This window comes from Rhinichthys klamathensis, unplaced genomic scaffold (genome assembly GCF_029890125.1).
Source record: "Rhinichthys klamathensis goyatoka isolate OS25496 unplaced genomic scaffold, OSU_Roscu_1.1 h1tg000819l_1, whole genome shotgun sequence".
In the NCBI taxonomy this organism is placed as follows: Eukaryota; Metazoa; Chordata; class Actinopteri; order Cypriniformes; family Leuciscidae; genus Rhinichthys; species Rhinichthys klamathensis.
The window spans coordinates 447508-464153 of record NW_026607205.1 but is presented as its reverse complement, the minus strand read 5'-3'; the positions used below and the strand labels follow the sequence as shown (position 1 = coordinate 464153).

At 41.6% G+C, this 16646-nt stretch overlaps 1 protein-coding gene across 1 annotated transcript; it reads right to left on the bottom strand.

Moving 5' to 3' along the window:
- Positions 1 to 4324: 4324 nt before the first annotated feature.
- Positions 4325 to 4770, bottom strand: LOC130078131 (uncharacterized). Its single transcript, XM_056243642.1, has 2 exons — positions 4716 to 4770; positions 4325 to 4608 (listed from the first exon to the last, which is right to left on the bottom strand). The coding sequence occupies exons 1-2, from the start codon at positions 4759 to 4761 to the stop codon at positions 4325 to 4327; spliced, it is 330 nt and encodes a 109-aa protein (XP_056099617.1). The 5' UTR covers positions 4762 to 4770.
- Positions 4771 to 16646: the final 11876 nt, after the last annotated feature.

Here is a 16646-nt window from a genome sequence, read left to right as displayed (position 1 = left end):
ACTGGACCGGCAGGACACAGATCTCTGGAGAAAGGTTCTCCGACTGACAGTTCTGCTTGCTTTTATGATGCTTATGACACAATTAGTTACAGTTACAGTGAAAGACACAAAACAACAACAAAAGAAAGAAAAATATACCTCAGTAGCAGCTCTCACAAACTATACGCATTTGGACGTAACAGTGCTGTATCTGTATAGTTTTATTACCAATGTTGTTCTTGTGTGAATTATGATTTTAGATGAAAGGATTCTGTGTTCATGCTGAGCAACGATGCTTTAAAGTGATGCTTAACTTTCATAACTATACAAAAACACTTTAGCAATTTACAAAATCATCTTTCTTTAATTTCTCTGTCCTAGTTTCTTTTCCTCGTATCTATAGAGGGATGAACTAGAACATGAGGAAAGACTGATGCTGATGGTTACTGCACTTTTATATTCCTTTTATTTTTGATGCTACATTAATCTGGCTTTAACTAAACTGTGTGTGTTGTCTGTGTGATGAACAGATTCAAATGGAGTGGAGAAAGAAAATCAGCAGAAATCACAGATCAGCAGAAAACAAGAAGACTGAGAGAAACATGGAGGACAGAAATGAGACACTAACCAGAGAATCACGAGAGGAAAGAGGAGAGAGACGTGATAGATGTGAGAGTATGGACAGAATAAAGCCAACCTGTGAGTGTTTGATCATTATGACTCTTATAGTCTCTTAATATTATTGTCTTCACAATCGACAATCCTGTTATAAAGTTCCACATTCAGAGAGATTCATCACTTTCTACAGTCACAGATCAATGTTTTCAGATGTTTACAAAATGTTGACAGAATGTATTATAGATCAAGGACATAAAAACAAACCCAAAGCAATCAGGATAATCTGATATATTTGTGATTTCTAGTGTCCTGTGATCCAGACGGGCCTGTAAAGAGTGATTCTGATGTCGAAACTGAGGTCAAAGGTCATCAAACCCTTCATCATGTTCTCAAAAACACACAACATCACTGACATCATCATCATCATCATCATCATCTGTTCACTCCTGGACTGTTTTACAGACTCATGAACAGTTTCTTCTTCAGATGTGTGTCTCAATCCTGCACTTCTGCTTTACTGACACACTAGTGTTCCTGCCTCTTATAGTGAACACTCGCACATGCTGATGTGAGTAATAGAGGCTACTGTAAGTGTGTATAACTGTGTATAGTATTTGTTCACTTTGTTGGCTAAACCTTACGTTTTTTCCCCCATTCCACTGCGCTACTTTTCCATTCTTTTCCTATGAAAACATGCGCTTTAACTGTGTACAGTAAATTCTTCTGTTGTTTTGTATGTAGTGTATGTGCAACTTTGTGTTGGTTGGGAATGGGATGCACACTCTGTTCATTGTTTTTGTGGGAAAAATAAAATATATTTGTTACCGTGTATTTGTGTGTTCTGAGTATAAAAACAATATTCTCAAATATTTTACTACACACTTATGTATGTACTGTCTGTAGTAAGTGTAACACTGAACAAAAAAAGGCCTAAGTCATTATGATGAATGGAGAAGAAGTGTTTTCCATTCATCATAGTGTTTTACATTGAGCACATCAGTGTTCAACTGGTTTTTATAAATGTCTATTCATATGATGGTTTGTGTGTGTCATTTGAAAACAAAATACCATTTTGAGAAGAAATAACATTGTTTTGAATGTAAAGTTTCATTTTGCAGGAGAATTGAGGGGTTTTGCCCATTGTGTGTGTGTTTTTTGATTTGTGTGTAGAGTTCTGAGAATATGAGGCATTCTTTCAGAAAATGTGTGTAAACAATCGAGAAAAACTGTAACTCTAGTTGTGTTGTAGTTGTTTAGTGTTTTGCAGCACCAGAGCATCTCAGTGTGATGTGTTTTTTAGGGAGGGAGAATGTGTTTAGAGTTTTGTAAAAATAATACATGAGCTGGAACTACACAGAAACCACATGAAGTTCATTAAGGAAGTGTGTGTGTGTGGTTTTCATCTCTTGTTGTCGGCTCTGTGTGCTTTAGGGTTATTCTGTGCTGCTGCAGAAATGTGTTTAGAGTTTTGTAAAAATAATACATGAGCGGGAACTACACAGAAACCACATGAAGTTCATTAAGGAAGTGTGTGTGTGTGGTTTTCATCTCTTGTTGTCGGCTCTGTGTGCTTTAGGGTTATTCTGTGCTGCTGCAGAAATGTGTTTAGAGTTTTGTAAAAATAATACATGAGCGGGAACTACACAGAAACCACATGAAGTTCATTAAGGAAGTGTGTGTGTGTGGTTTTCATCTCTTGTTGTCGGCTCTGTGTGCTTTAGGGTTATTCTGTGCTGCTGCAGAAATGTGTTTAGAGTTTTGTAAAAATAATACATGAGCGGGAACTACACAGAAACCACATGAAGTTCATTAAGGAAGTGTGTGTGTGTGGTTTTCATCTCTTGTTGTCGGCTCTGTGTGCTTTAGGGTTATTCTGTGCTGCTGCAGAAATGTGTTTAGAGTTTTGTAAAAATAATACATGAGCGGGAACTACACAGAAACCACATGAAGTTCATTAAGGAAGTGTGTGTGTGTGGTTTTCATCTCTTGTTGTCGGCTCTGTGTGCTTTAGGGTTATTCTGTGCTGCTGCAGAAATGTGTTTAGAGTTTTGTAAAAATAATACATGAGCGGGAACTACACAGAAACCACATGAAGTTCATTAAGGAAGTGTGTGTGTGTGTGGTTTTCATCTCTTGTTGTCGGGTCTGTGTGCTTTAGGGTTATTCTGTGCTGCTGTAGAAATGCTGTTGTTGCTCGACACTGAAAATAAGCCGTTAATGCTTCATTTAATGCTATTTTTTTGTATATTTGATGATGGTGATTCTTATTTTGAGGATTATGTTTTATTCTCATTGAATTCTGCACAGCATCTGAAAGTTGTGTTTGAGAGCGGATCACGTGTGAATGGAGTGTTTTGAGAGTGAACTTTTTCCAGTGTGTTAGTGAGTCATCCTGTGCTTATTATGCAGAGAATAATAACAGAGAATGTCTGTTCTCCCAGTTAAAACTCATAACAGCAACACAACTACATTACACAATATATTATACATTACTACATTCAAATTTCACGATCTGAAAAGCAAGAATCAAACTCAAAACGCAAGTAACTTTGTGGGCAGCTCTCGGGATAAATGACTCTTGGGTTCGACGCAAATCTAAAATGGGTTTGATCTAAAGCAAGGCATGTTTGAGATGCGCCTCACCTGAAGTGTATGTGAGAGTAGGAGTGAAAATACACAGGCAAGCCGGACAGTTTTCTCTGCATGTCTTTAGTCATCTTTTTCTAGTCAGTCCTTTTGTGGGACATTATTCAGTCACACGTGAAGTTTGCTTATCAGAATCTGAATAATAAAAGTTAGGAGGAGTATATTATTAGATTAAATTGTTAATTTAGGACATTTATATTTGCAAGCAAAAAATAAAATAAAGAAAAAAAGTGTACATAAATAATTAAATGTATTATGAGAATATGCGTGCATTAGACCCTACATCAAAAACTTTGTAATTTGGCCACAACAGGAAAATGTGTACATTTTAAAATCGGCCACAACAGGAAGTTTACCAAAAATGAAAGTTTCAATATTAATCTGTACGTTTTCATTTTTTGTTGCTTTAAAACACATTTTCATCTGTAGATCCTTTAACTCTGCTGTGATTCTTTATTTTATTATTTTTTTCAAAATTCGAAAGAGAAAGTAAAAAGCCCTGATGAAATACACTGCACAATCTGTTTCCCAAAATCAATATCAATATCTGAGCTTAGGACTGTGGTTGTGGATCTGGTCTCTGTTTGCACTTTTAATATTGAGAGAGAACTTTGATTATGGTTGCACTTATTGTTTGCACTTAATAAGACTGTAAACTGTTATTTATTTTTGTTATTTATACTGTTTTTATTTCCATGTAAAATTTGTGGAAAGGAGTTTAATCAGGAGGTCACACACACACACACACACACACACACACACACACACACACACACACACACACACACACACAGAGAGAGACTACAGTAAGGATTGAAAAGACTCGTACATGAGAAAAGCCAGTCAGTTGAGCTTGTGGTAAACCTTTAACAGTGCTTGTATATTGTTGCCTTTCAATGCATTTGATAATTCATACTCAGAAACTGAAAAAATGACATTCGTTATAAGATGATTAGTTTAAACATAAACATTTCAAAATGCACCTGCAGACTATTTTTCCAGTCATGAATCAATTTGCTCTTTATTGTCCGATCTTTCCTTTATCCTCACTTCTACATTTTTCTCTGATAAAATGTTCTCTTCATATTTCTACAGAGTCTTTTAAGTCCTGAGTCTCTGTCCTATAACCCTCTGTGTCGTCTTGTTCTTTTTCTGGACTGTTTAATCTCTGTTCCTCAACAGGCCTCTCTGGGTCTTCCACCTCACTTTCTATCTGTTGTTCTTCGATCTGCTCTTCATCTTCCAGTCTTTCCACTTCTACACTGTTTTCCAGTATAATGTTCTCTTCATCTTCTACAGCCTCTTTCAAGTCCTGCCTTTCTGCTTCATTACCTTCTGTGACCTCTTGTTCTTCTGGACTCAAACCTTAAAAAAAGTACCATTAGTCATATTAAAACACATTAAAAAAAACTTTGAAATAAAGTGCAGTTTAACATAGAAACTTGTATAGCTACAGTACAAATACAATTTACCCTTTAAAATATGCTCAAAGAGGATGAGCATTTTTTCCATCACCATATGTCCCTCAGCTGGGTTTTTGAGTTATTTTTTTTTTATGTCCAGGCTTATTATTTATATTATACCATACAAAAATTCTGAAAGGTTATTCAGACTGTATTATTTCAGCAAAAAACAAAAACAAATCAAGGTTTAGCTAAAGTTGAGTTTGACAAGCTTTCTGCTTTCAATGAACATCAGTTCACTTGTAGCCATATTTGCAACGCCTCCAGGCAACTTTTTTTAGATTATGCAAGGCTAACTGATATTTACTTGAATGGGAAACTCCTATCTGACACAAACTGTGTCATAAGACTGTGTCAAATAGAGTTAAATCTGTACATTTTGTTTAGATTTAGTCATTGTGCATGTGTAGTAGTTCTCCTTTTTCTGGGAACCAGAGCTTCTAATGCAGCTGCAGTGATGTGTGACTTTACCAACTGCTTATTAGCTCTTTTATTTACAAGAGTTCTGCGCATTAGTGCCAAATTAGTGGAAATAATATGAATGACTTTTTATTTGAACTGTCAGTTTACAGGAATTACAATTTATTCATGATCATGTAATGTATTATGTTTATGTATGTATGTAAAACATCTTTATATTGTATAGCCTCCTAAATACAGTAAAAGTTTTAGTTTAGAACAAAGTGTGAGGTTATTTAATTAGAATGTTGAACTTTGCTAGCCTGGTTAAAACCAGCCCCTTCTCATTCGTAACCGAGTTATGGTCTGGGGAAGGTTCATAGACAAATCATTTCCAAAGGGGCGTCACCAACAGACGTCGCTCAAATGCCTCTGGGCGCAATTGGATAGAGCTAAAACCAATCAGAGCGATTGTCATCGTGTAAAGCCCACCTCAACGTTTGTGAATGTGCCTCAATTTGGAAAGATTGGAGATGAGCTTGAATGGGCTCTTGGCCAGACTGACTTGCAGAGCAAATCTCAAATTTGCCGGAAGTTCGCCTGGGTTAGTATTCCTGTATTGCGTGTGTGTGTTCTCTTGTGTTTCTCTTCCCGCTCTCTCTCGGTTACTTTCGCTTTTGCAGGTACCCGTGATTGGCTAAGTGACCTGTCAATCATTGTTAGCGCTGACGTCACCTCTTCTCGCTGTCACCAATGGGAACAGGCCACCTGGGGAATAAGAGTGCACGCCAGACGTTTCCACAGAAGCTCTCGGCTCGCTGAGACTCAGACCACGCAGCTTTCTGTCATGACTTTGTATACCCTGTAATGATATGACGCAGCGCCTGAAAATAGGCCACCTTCCGTCAACACAACGGAACTATTTTCAGGCGCTGCGTCATATCATTACGCTGCTGCACTCATGGTACGGCAGTGAAGTTTCTTGATTATTACGCAGGAATGAGAGTATAGTTCCTAGCCATATCAGCCTAGAAAATCGCAACTTTACATTTTCCGTCGGTCTTAGTGCACGATGTAACAACAGAAGAGTCAAGTTTTAAATAGGAAAAATATCGAAACTCTTTGGTCATTTTTTTTTTAGAAATGCTAATGGTCTTGTCCACTCCAATGATGTATGCTAAGCTATGTTAAAAGTGGTACCGCCAGAACCAGAGATGGGCTGAATGGATTCAAAAACGGTAAAACTCAACAGTTTAACTCTGGGGGAGTTGTAAAATGAGCCTATTTCCAAAAAAAGTGGAGTATCCCTTTAAAGCTGTGGTTCTCGTTCACTCTGTGTGATGCTGAGTTTATGTATGAGTGAACTCGGTTAGGGGCGAGTGCCACTCCCTGTATTTCTGTTTTCTGTTAGTTTGTGGAGATTAGGTAGGGCGTCTTGGACGCTGAAGATTATTGTTTTCTTCTTTATTTTCTTAGTTAGGATTAGAGGTTATTTAACAGCTAGACTTCGTTTGGTTTTGTTATTTTCTTTTCTTTGGCGCCGTCCACGTCTATCTTTTTCTCTTTTCATTAACTTAATCTATCTTACAGAAATTCTGTATCTCATGTCCATTTATATATATGTAACCCCTTTAAATTTAGGTAGTTAACAGACTCTTAACTTGAAAAAAAATGTAGTAACTACTATTTTGCCACTAGAGGGCGTTTCTCCGTGACTAGTAAAATAATTGGAAAAAAAGTATTATTATAAAACGCAAGAGAGAGCGGAGAAAGAATAAGACGATTCAGAGTGTAACTATTCAAACAAAAGAAAGAAATAGAGTGTGAAGAACATTTTTTTAAGTTCTTTTCTACTGAAATCCGGGGGAAGAAACATCTTTTCATACTTTTATTTCGAAGAACTCCGGTGAGTGTTTTCTTACTCTGTTGTTGCTTTTGTAATCAGTCATGTGTGTTCAATTAATGATTTGCGATAAGAAATATGATTGATAACTAACTGATGATGAGTAAATATTGAAATATCCATGTTGTGACAAATAGATAAAGGATAGTTTTGTCATTTAACCAATCGGAGTTGAATCCAATGTGATGTTAAAATCAACTGCGTCACATACTAATCAATGTGCATTGGTTTGTGTAAACAGAGCCATTTGACGATAGTTTGATGTTAATTAACTCTGGGGATATTGTTGTAAAATAATCAGAGTAAGTGATTTGATGAATATGTATATATGACATTTAGTAGTTTCATTTAGTTTTGAGTCATATAACAATAATAATATGTCAGACATTGCTCTGTCTAATGTTGATTTAAGTGGGTATATTCTCCCAGGATTTTCTTTGTAAACCAAGTTAATGAGTTAATATACAATTGAACAAAGAAAAGCAAAAGATCTGAAATTTCATGTGATTTATATCTGTTGTCAATTCAGATAATGTCAATGAGTGACAAGTTCTCTGCATTATGCAGGTTGGTTTTTTTCTTCCTCCTTGTTTCCAGTTGATGTGTACTTCTTGAGTTGACTGCGGACGAGCGAACTGTCTCAATCCTCCTTTCCGAACTTAGACGTTAACTATACTGTGCCCATTCAACCTGATCAGTTTATTTAGAACTTTACAATAGAGTGATACAACGTGTTACATATATATTAATCTATATTCGTATAGATTAATTCACTTCACTTTTGCCACTTACCTTGTTTACTGAATAAAGGGTTTGGCTTTTTGCACAGTAAGCTTGATTGTTGGGTCTTTTGTACAAAGTACCATGGCTTATATATGTTCCTCTATAATGCCACATTTAAAATGTTGGACTCCCGAACCCCTGGACTAATTCGGGGGTCGTAACACTAGAACTTTGCTTACCATGATGGCTGAATTGTCAAGGACTGGATTGATTCCATGACCTAACTGTTGTTTTAGCCACTGCTGGGCTTTGGCACGAAACTTTGCCAAACGCACTGATTGCTTATTTTTAAAATGAAGCAATTTTCCACACTACGAAAAGAGAAACAGAAATACATTGAGTATTAAAATAATTCCAATAACACATAAAGAAACTGTGTTCGTTATGCACAATCACCTTAAAACAGGACCGGTGTCGGCAGTTCATCTTAATCTGGCAGTGGAGACACTGGCGTAAGGTTGAACTGGCATTTGGACTATACAAAAACAAAACAAACTGACTAAATTTGACATAAAAGACAGACATCAAATACAAAACTTGAATTAAAGATTAATTTATCTTTGATAAGTATATGGTTTTTGAGAGGTGTGCGTTTATGTATATATACATAACACACACACACACACACACACACATATATATATATATATATGTCAAAAGCCACATACTTATTAAAGACTTATAATAGCTAATTTATTTTCATTATCATCAAATGTTTTCAGGATTGGCCAAGATAAACAGTATGTGATTATTGCGCAGGGCTGTTAAATTCTACATATCTGTGATCTACACGTAAAGACATAAAGTAGTGTGATCTCATCATAACTTATATGTAGCTATATGCTATATGTAAAGCTATACGTTTTTAGTGAAAAAAAAGTGGCAAAAGTGATGTAATGAGACAGACAAAATAATGTGAATTAATGCTTTGAAAAGCAACTGTTGTGCTCAAATTGACTTATTGTGCATTAAATAAAGAAATCTGCAGAGAAGCTGTAGAAGAGCAGACGCGACTCTCTCGTTCTTTTCATTGTTTACTGTTTTACAGATAACAGTAATCTGTCAGCCGGGCCTGTATCAAACACAAGCATTTTTGCAGTGCATAAACCGATCGGTCTGCAGTGCACAAAACAAGCCGAGCATGACACAAAACCACATGAACACAGTTGAACCAGTTTATACTCTGAGTTAACAGAAAAACCACAACCAAACCTGCACAGTTGATGCGATATCTTGCCTAAAATAAAGGTACAGCTGTAAGGTGGAAAACTTTTGCAAATACAGTGCACTTTACTTTCATTTCACTGACAGTGGGATTATTTATAGAAACATGACCTATTTAGGTGAGGGTGTGGCTTGAATAACTGAGTGTGTGTGTGTATTCTGATCCGGCATCAGTATCACCAGAGGAGGAGTTTAACACACTTCACACTGTGTAAAGCAGATGTTTCTGAACGGTCTGATCTCTCTCAGATCTACACTGCATGTTTCATCTCTTCTGTTCATCACATGGTAATTAAAACACTTTATCTTTAATTGTTTTGTAAAGAGATTTTATCAATTAATTAATTAATTTAAATCCAGACATGTATGTCGCTTTTATAGTGTTTACATTTATAGTGAAACTGAAATGTAAACCTGTATTTCTCAACAATCATTAACTGATTTTAAACTTCTCTCTGAACTGAACCACTGTATTGTTTTGAACAGATATTACCAAAGGCAAAATATATGAGAAATTACAGCATCGGAGAACATGAGCTTCACAAACTACAGAATAAATAAACGTGACAAGAGAGAAAGAGAAGAATGGGGAACCAACAGGACAAAACGTTACAATCTGATGAACCAGAACAGAAAAACACGCCGAGTCTAGTCAGACACAACAGCATGGGCAGACTGAAACCGAACTGTGAGTGTTTATGATGTTTAACATCATACACTTATTTTCATATATATGTTTCATCTTCTCTGGTGTCTAAATGTGTAAATCAGTTCTAAACTCTGGTTGCTGGAACTTTATTATAAATATTGTAAATTTACATCCACAACTGTGCGCGTTTATAAGATTCTTCCATCGCAGAGACACTGATTTATGAATTATCGCTGTTTGAGCGAATGCTATATTCTGATGTTTGTGTTCTTCATTCACAGTTTCTCATGTTTCACAGATTCATTGTGATGTTTCAGAGTCACAGAAAAGGTGAGACAGAGAAATAGAGTGAAAACTGATCAGAAATCTGATGTTATATTAATCTGTGTGTTATATTTCTGTGTTTCTCCTTTAGAAAGCATCAGTGTGATTCATCTAACCTGATAAATACTCTCCATCATGTTCCTTTTCCAACACATGATAAGTTTAGCAAGCCTCACCGACAGCAGGAGACAGACGAGCATGTGGTCAAAGACTATAGAGATAAACTTCCAGTACACAAGGACACTTACTCCATTCATACACACACACTTTATCAAATGTTTATAGTATTTCTCCTGTGTTTTATGCATGCCCCTATGTTTTATTAGCCTAGTTATGATTCTTTAGTTATGTTAGAGTATTTTCAAATGTTGATATACAAAGATGATGTATCATTTGTTTAATGTCTTCAAATCCCCTCTTTCTTGGTATCAAAATAATCATCTTTTGATTTCATAATCAATGGTGTACAAAATTGCATCATGATATTTTTTATCATACTTGTGTGTAAAGACTGCACAAATTCTCCATGCCAGCATGAACATGCAAATGGAGATAAGATGACACAGGAGCTGTGTCCCAATGTGAAGACTTCATCCTTCGAAGGACGCACCATGTGCCTTCATATTTCCTAACTGCGCATCAGTGTTCCCGATTACCACTCCTGACGCCGAGCAACGGTGCGAGAGAACTGCCATCCTGATCATTCATTTTATATAATTGAGTAAGCAGCTATGGAGCCAGAATTGGCTATTGTCATTTTTATGTTTTATATTTTACTGGAATACATGCTGAGGATGTTTCAGTCATGTATTTTCGGCTTAACCAAGACCATGATGGCCAGAGCTGTGCTGCGTCCTGACTCCCGAACTGCCGGATTACACTGTAAACTGTTCAATTATTGGGCGTTAATTTACATAAATAATGTAATAAAATATGAAAAGAAAAGAAACATACATAGGCATATATATATATATATATATATTTATATATATATTGTGGAAGAAATTTAATATGTTCTTCATGTTGGCATTTAATTATATTTAGAATCTTAGAAATATGTGATTAGATTAATATAGTGTCGATATATGTGTATGTTCATTTGACCAAGTGTATGACCGAGACAGAGGGTCTCCATTATAGGATATAATATGATAGACAAATCTTAACAATGTGTTAGTTATGGCTAAGAGAAATCTTCATTTAGCCTCGAGAAACAACTAAAAGAAGGAAGGATGCCCAACTCATGGTCACTCTCTGCAGGCACTTTGACTGTTGACCTTTCCTTGCAAGAAAATAAATAACCTTTAAAGACAATTGGTACATGTTTGTGTCTTATTCAGTGATGTAAAATTGTTGCCACCACACTATATATATATATAAGGTTCAAGGCTACTGTATAATTTTTATTATGTACATAAATGGGCCATGGTGAATATATTTACACAGGTTTTCAATCCCGTTATACGGAGCCCGGGAAGTCACCTGAAAAAAATAAATAAAAATAAATCCGTGGCGACTGTTTTCCAATCCGTTACAATAAGTTTATAAAACTGTACTCGGGAATTAATAAACTGTTCCCTCGGTTTAACAAATCGTGCACACAGATTAATAAACCGTACACGAGTTCCTAATCCGCGCTCTCAGATTTTGCAATCTGTACCCACAAATTCATAAACCGTGCCCACGCTTTCGCCATTTATTAAGACATTTATTTTTAGACGGTAATTCTCACTAGCCTGACTCCGCCTCCGACCGTACTTCGGGTTGTAGTGTAGTCTTCGGTTTTCTCCGGTCAATGTTTCACCGGACCAATCAGAGAACAGAGGGAGTGTCTGAGAATGATGACGTTGATGATGTGTGTTATTTTGAGTTGTAGTTCAGTAATGGCAGCGGAGAAAGATGCGAGCGAAACCATTCGGTCCGTTGTGGAAAGGCTGCCGAATATCAAGAAGTTAAAGCCGGAGCAAGAACAATCTGTGCTTACTACATGATCACTACATGATCTTTGAAAGTTTAAAGCCATTTGTAAGCATAGTAATTTACATTAAATAATGATCTGTTAATGATCATAATTAATATAATGTTTAATAAGTTCATTAGTAAACATTAACATACATTTTCAGCCTGTCACGTGATTATCTCTTTCAGCGGACTCACACAATATAACACACACACAATATAACAAACTGTGCAAAGTGTGTAGTTACTGTGACTTTATGAGTGTATGAAACGTCTCGGTTACGGATGTAACCCTAGTTCCCTGAGTAGGGAACGGAGACGTTACGTCGGATGACGGAGAATGGGGGTTTCGCCAGAAAGCCAATCCTCTTCGAGTATTAAAAAACGAGCCAATGGCAAAGAAATGCCATGGGTCTGCGGAATTTGCATAATGTATCTCCGCCCCACCGCGTGGGTATTTAAGGAGAGACACCTGCAACAGCAGATCATGTCTTCGCTGAGGAGCCGAGACTGAACTTAGGCGTCGACCCAGCGGTACAGCGGAAGTGGCACGGAGACGTAACGTCTCCGTTCCCTACTCAGGGAACGAGGGTTACATCCGTAACCGAGACGTTCCCTTTCGTAGTCACTCCGAGTTACGTCGGATGACGGAGAATGGGGGTCCCCGTGTAATCACGCCACCTTCACAGCTGTCTTCCAGTGCCCTGCGAAGTCTGACCTCCCTGTTGTGATATAGGCACGGACGAAGGAGTCCTACTTAACACAGGAATACCAAGGTACACTGGGAAGCATATCTCAGGGGAGATATGCCGCAGCATGCCTACCCGTAGGGAGGACTTAAGAATACACCTATGGCCCGAGGGGGCTTCATATGGAGGAACACTGGAGTGACCAACCCGTAGGGTGGCATCTACTTTCAACTCCAGGAGTGGCAAGGTGGCTTGCCGAGGGAAAGACACATGCTCAAGGAGGCTTACAGTGGAAATACACATGTGGGGGTTGCTCGCAGGAGGAACCATGCACACGGAGGCACCTAGCCGACGCACAGGCAATAGACACTGGCGCCAGCGTCAACAGTGCTGGAGGAACTCAGGGCTTCAGAGAGGAAGGCTACCTGAGGAAATATCGCACGTATCCAGTCCGTGGAGTGGAGTGGCGAGCAAGCGAAGACACCTAACGGTTCCCGTGTTAGCTTGAAAAAGACAGTACACGGGAGGAGACTGGCTCCACTCGGAGATTGTAAAATCTGGCGAATGTGTTAGGTGTCGCCCAGCCTGCAGCTCTGCAGATGTCTGTCAGTGAGGCGCCACGCGCTAAAGCCCAAGAGGACGCCACACTCCGGGTGGAGTGGGCGGTCACACCAAGGGGGCATGGTCGACCTTGCTGCTGGTATGCCAAAGCAATGGCATCCACTATCCAGTGAGACAACCTTTGTTTGAAGAGAGCCTTTCCCTTCAGCTTCCCACCATAAGAGAGGTCTACGTAAGTCTACGTAAGCACGGAGTGCGCGTACTGGACAGAGCAGTGCCAAGGCTGGGTCTGCCTCCTCCCGGGGCAGCGCTTGCAAGTTCACCACCTGGTCCCGGAAGGGAGTGGTGGGAACCTTGGGCACATATCCAGGCCGGGGTCTCAGGATCACGTGAGAGTGACCGGGCCCGAACTCCAGGCACGCTTCGTCAACGGAGAATGCGTGCAGGTCCCCTACCCTCTTGATGGAGGCCAACGCAACCAGGAGCGCTGTCTTCATTGACAGGATCTTAAGCTCAGCTGATTGCAGAGGCTCAAAGGGAGCCCTCTGCAGGGCACTTAAGACCACTGAGAGGTCCCAAGAGGGAACGAGAGGAGGGCGAGGAGGATTCAGTCTCCTCGCTCCTCTCAAGAACCTGATGATCAGGTCGTGTTTTCCAAGAGACTTACCTTCAACTGCTTCGTGATATGCGGCGATAGCGGCCACATACACTTTCAGGGTGGAGGGAGACAGCCTTCGCTCCAACCCGTCTTGCAGGAAGGAAAGCACAACGCTGATCGAGCATCTCCTGGGGTCTTCTCGGCGAGAAGAGCACCAGTTAACGAAGAGGTTCCACTTCAACGCATAGACATGTTTCGTGGACGATGCTCTAGCGGAAGTGATGGTAGCCGCCACCGCTGGTGGCAGGGTACTCAAACCTGCCTCGTCCCGTCCAGGAGCCACACGTGGAGTCTCCAAAGATCGGGACGAGGGTGCCATAGGGTGCCCCGTCTCTGAGAAAGGAGGTCCTTCCTCAGAGGAATTGGCCAAGGAGGTGCTGTCGCGAGGAGTATCAGTTCGGAGAACCAGGTCTTGGTGGGCCAGTATGGGGCGACCAACATGACCTGCTCCTCGTCCTCCTTGATCTTGCACAGAGTCCGTGCGAGAAGGCTCACTGGGGGAAACGCATATTTGCGTAGGCCCTGCGGCCAGCTGTGCGCCAGTGCATCCGTGCCGAGCGTGCCCTCGGACAGGGAGTAATACAGGGCGCAATGGGATGAGTCGTGGGAGGCAAACAGATCTATCTGTGCGTCCCCGAACTGGTCCCAAATCAGCTGGACCGACTGGGGATGGAGTCGCCATTCGCCAGAGGTTGGCCGGAGCCGTGACAGCTCGTCGGCTGCAAGGTTCCACACTCCTGGAATGTAAATAGCACGAAGGGACCTCAGGTGCTTCTGACTCCATAAGAGGAGGTGGCGTGCGAGTTGCGACATACGGCGAGAGCGTAGACCACCTTGACGGTTGATGTACGCTACAGTCGCGGTATTGTCCGAGCGGACAAGTACGTGTTGACCCAGGAGCAACGCGTGGAAGCGGTGCAGGGCAAGGCGTACTGCCAGCAACTCGAGGCAATTGACATGCATGAGGCGCTGGGGTCCTGTCCAGGAGCCCGCGGCTGCATGTCCATTGCACATGGCGCCCCAGCCCGTGGCAGAGGCATCTGTGGAGACGACAACATGCCAGGTTCAGGTTCAGCCAGAGGTGACGCTCCTGGACCACATTAGTGGCCATCACCTGACCCAGGGAGCGTGAGGCCACCTTCGTCGCCCGGAGAGCGATGTCAGTGGCGGCACGCAGTTCGTCGAACGTCCCTGGGTCAGTCCTGCCCTCGTGCATGTCTCTGAGCAGCTGGGCCTGGTAGACCTGTAAGGTGCTCATCGCATGCAAGGCGGCAGCCGCCTGTCCTGCAGCTCTGTGAGACCTCGCCACCATAGATGAAGAGAATCTACAGGCCTTGGACGGGTGCTTAGGATTACCATGAGAGGATGCGCTCTGTGGACACAGTTGCATCGCAACAGAGCGCTCCACCGGGGGAATCCCAGTGTACCCATGGACAGCTGCGCCATCGAGGGGAGGAAAGGCGGAGAAAGCTGACGAGCGTTCACGGGAGGTCAAAGGAGCCTTCCATGATCTCGACAGCTCCTCATGCAGCTCCGGGAAGAAAGGAATTGGGGTTGGCTGAGGCCGTGAGGCGGCAGCCGCACCCAAAAACCAATCGTCCAGCCGCGAGCACTCGGGGCAGGGCGGAGGGTTCCACTCTAGCCCGATGCTCACGCCTGCCCGGGACAGCATGGCTGTCATCTCGGGATCCGACACGGGCAACGCTGGGACTCCCGAAGGAGGCAACGCAGCCGCATCCTCACTTCCCGAAGAATCAAGCCCACCTTGTGATGCCGCGATCGACATCGTGTCATCCTCTGAAGCGCCGAATGAAACACGCGGGGCTTCCGAAGAAGGACCCGCCTGAGTCACCGCGGCACTCGCGGGTTGCAACACAGCGGAGGGGGGCGTGGTCCGAGGACGCATCGTCGGATTGCTCCACACCGTCACCCTCAGATCACCCTGTCCCCCAGCCGAACTACCACCTCTCGTGGAGGAAGCAGAACGGGTGGTGGACGCGGGGACTCTTAATGAAAGATCATTGAGTCTTAATCTAAGTGTTGCGATGGCCATGTTCCCACAGAAGGAACATGAGTCATCCACGAGCGCTGCTTTAGCGTGTTCAAAGCCCAGACACACAAAGCAGCACTCGCGCCCATCAGAAGATGACAGATATCGACCGCAACCAGAAGAACACGGGCGAGACATCTTTAAAAAGACGTGCCACGTGCAGCTCTTTTAGGAGAGGAAAAACTCTGCAATGCTGAGGCTACCAGGGAGAAAACACAAAGTCAGGCAGACCACTGCACAGATCGCAGGCAATGTGAAGACTCGCTGGGTACCGCCGTCACACCAACACTGGAGAGTTCGCTCGTCTCGAAGAGGTGAGTGACTTGTAAACTCAGGTCTTGTGGCTGTGGAGTGAAGAGGTTCTCTTGGCTCCGAAGCGAAAACATGATCTGCTGTTGCAGGTGTCTCTCCTTAAATACCCACGCGGTGGGGCGGAGATACATTATGCAAATTCCGCAGACCCATGGCATTTCTTTGCCATTGGCTCGTTTTTTAATACTCGAAGAGGATTGGCTTTCTGGCGAAACCCCCATTCTCCGTCATCCGACGTAACTCGGAGTGACTACGAAAGGGAACTGAAACTCAGCGGGGGCCGGTGAAAAATTGTGGCTTAGTTTCCATAACTGGCCAAAATATCAATCAAGTTTGTTGATGGTTCCTCGAGACATCCGTCAAGCATCCACCCTTCTCTCATTCAGAAACCTCTTAAAAACACTTTTTTTCCTCTGAATATTACTCTTA